The sequence below is a fragment of the Merops nubicus genome, unplaced genomic scaffold, assembly GCF_000691845.1.
Source record: "Merops nubicus isolate BGI_N331 unplaced genomic scaffold, ASM69184v1 scaffold466, whole genome shotgun sequence".
Classification (NCBI taxonomy): Eukaryota; Metazoa; Chordata; class Aves; order Coraciiformes; family Meropidae; genus Merops; species Merops nubicus.
Genome location: NW_008616703.1, coordinates 9,014 through 11,845, shown reverse-complemented (window position 1 = coordinate 11,845; position 2,832 = coordinate 9,014). Strand labels below are relative to the sequence as shown.

General features: G+C 49.6%; 1 gene segment (V, D, J or C); it reads right to left on the bottom strand.

Annotated features, from left to right (window-relative positions):
- Nucleotides 1-259: 259 nt before the first annotated feature.
- On the bottom strand, nt 260-2,832 carry LOC103775439. The segment is given in 3 exon segments: nt 260-299; nt 2,258-2,558; nt 2,784-2,832. Coding segments are annotated over 3 exon segments (390 nt in total).

The window sequence follows — 2,832 nt, the reverse complement described above, 5'->3', positions numbered from 1 at the left end:
ATGGTCACTACAGCTAAGACTGTCCCCCACCCTTAACTTCCACAACCAAGCTGCCTTTGTTGGTTAATACAAAGTCCAGCATCACAGGAGCTGGGTATTCTTGTCATCCTTCCTGGGAAATAATCATACAGAGTACATATAGAGACAGAGCTGCTCCCTCTTAGCTACCACTGTCTTGCCACACATTAGCCCTTCCTGTACCATTGTCACCACTGCCCACTCCACCTTCACCCCACTCTATGGTCCACCCAGGGCCCTTTTAGTCCCTTGCACTGATCTGGTCTCTGCCAATCCTGAACCTAAAAGGTGGTAAAGAGCAGGTAGCTGGAATTTCCAGGGCACCCTTAGGTATCTTTTCCTGTCATTGCTGCCAGCACACAAGCAACTGTCCTTCAGATCCAGTGTGGTGATGCCTGGTGTACTGCAGTTATGGCTGTCTTGGTGAGCTCCTGTGGGAGACAGGAGCTTTGTGGATGCAGGAGGCCCCTTGGCCTGTTCTGTGTGGAGAACAGGCCAAGCTGAATCCTGCCTGGAATCTGCTCTGCCTAAACTGAATTGTCTTTGGGTACCGAGTGGTACCAAAGAGCAAGCACAACCCTGGGGAAACCCCATCATCAACATCACCTTCATCTTCATCTTCATCTTCATCTTCATCTTCATCTTCATCATCTTCATCATCTTCATCTTCATCTTCTCAATCATGATTATTTGATCATCTCAGGGCACTATTAGGGGGTACCTTTTATTAATATCTAGAGCTTCTGTCCTCATGGTCTTCAATGTTATTGGTCACTAAGGTATTCCTTAGTTTTACTACGCTTTCTTTCGCTTTATTTACTGGTATTTTCCAAAGAAGATGCCTTTATGCAGACTGGGGTGTGGAAAGATCTCATCATTTAACAATACACAGCACAGAGAATGACACCCTGCCCAGTGCTGAGGCATTAAGGTGAAAATGCCTGCTCCTTGGCTGCTCTGCAAAGAGGAGCAAGATCAGGATCTTTGGTCCATTGGGTGGGTGGCTGTGTCAGGGACTAGAGCTGGCCAGGAGCAAAACAGAGACATGGATCCCCCAGCTCTGTCCACAGCTGGGTCAAGACCTTGGCCAGCACGTTGTCACCCCAGCAGCACTGGGTTCTGCAGTGTCAGTGCCCAGAGGAACCAAGAGTGGGTAAGGACATTATGTCAAGTGGCATGGATTGTTTCCTTGAGGGCTGTTGGTTTCTGGGTGAGAAAGTGAGGAAAGCTGAGTGTCTCAGCTCGTCTGCAAACACTCCCATAGTCCTACATTTCCACGTCCCTACTCTGAATACCTCTGCATTGACAGGGTCTTTTGGAAAAGTAGGGATGGAAGATGTTGGAAGGGGGACTAGAGCTGGCCAGGAGCAAAACAGAGACATGGATCCCCCAGCTCTGTCCACAGCTGGGTCAAGACCTTGGCCAGCACGTTGTCACCCCAGCAGCACTGGGTTCTGCAGTGTCAGTGCCCAGAGGAACCAAGAGTGGGTAAGGACATTATGTCAAATGGCATGGATTGTTTCCTTGAGGGCTGTTGGTTTCTGGGTGAGAAAGTGAGGAAAGCTGAGTGTCTCAGCTCGTCTGCAAACACTCCCATAGTCCTACATTTCCACGTCCCTACTCTGAATACCTCTGCATTGACAGGGTCTTTTGGAAAAGTAGGGATGGAAGATATTGGAAGGGCTGATATAAGGAGAGGCTCATTTCAGGGGTGAAAGCTCTGCCAAGGTTGGAAGATTGTGGTGGTTTAGTGCCAGGCGGGAGCAGCTAACCCCCCACCTCCCAAACGGGAGGAAGAGAAGGGACAAAAATACAAAACCCCATGGGCTGAGATAAGGAGAATTTAATACAACAACACGGAAGGAATGGTCAACAACAGCAGTAATGATAGATATAACAATATATTATAAAGGGTACAAAAGAAAGTGATCACCCCATGGGCTCTGGATGGCAACCGTGGCTCGCACCCCCTGGACCCAGAAACAGCTCCTGCCCCCCAGGCCACCCGGCCCCACTCAGCCCTGCTGCCACGGGCATGATGGCAGCATGGCAGCAAACAACCCACTGGCTGGTCCAGCTTTCTGCCCTGGCTAGAGCTCCCTCCAGACTTCAGGTGAAAATGAACCCTGCCCTAGCCAAAGGAGGCCACAGATGCAGAGCCTCACCCCTGCTGTGCTGTTTGTTTCTTAGTGACAGAGACTTTGTACTAGCGGATATGGGGCTCAGACTAACGTGGTACTTTACACCACAGTAATAAGTTGCAGTGTCCTGGAGAGAGACAGTTGCAATTTCTAAGGGGGCTGTTTTATTTCCATAGACCACCACAGAGAATTGGTCTTCGCGGAACTTGTCATTCTCTGAAATTTTAAATGCCTGCAGGATGAATTTGGGTGTTTGCCCCCTGGGCTGACGGTACCAGGAGAAAGTCAAAGTGTTGACACTGTCCTTGGTGGTGGCCTGGCAGGGCAGAACCACTCGCTGCCCAACTGTAGCTGACACTTGGGAGAAGAGTTGCTTCAAGGAATCACCTCCAACAAGACCTGCAACAGGCAGAAATGTGTCTGTAGAACAGTTTGCTTCCTTCTCTTGCGTGCTCTGTGTTTAAGGCTGTTTGGCCCAAACCTTTCTGTATTTCCAGAGAAATGGAAAGTTCAGGTGTCTGCCTCCACCACCCCTCTGCATTCCTCTCTGACCTCATCATCTTGTCAGTACAGACCTCTCTGTAGCCTACGAAAATTGTGGGAGACAATAAGAAGTGCACCCACCTGTCTGGATTAGCAAGACACATGTTGGCACAGCCGTGGTGAAGATCAT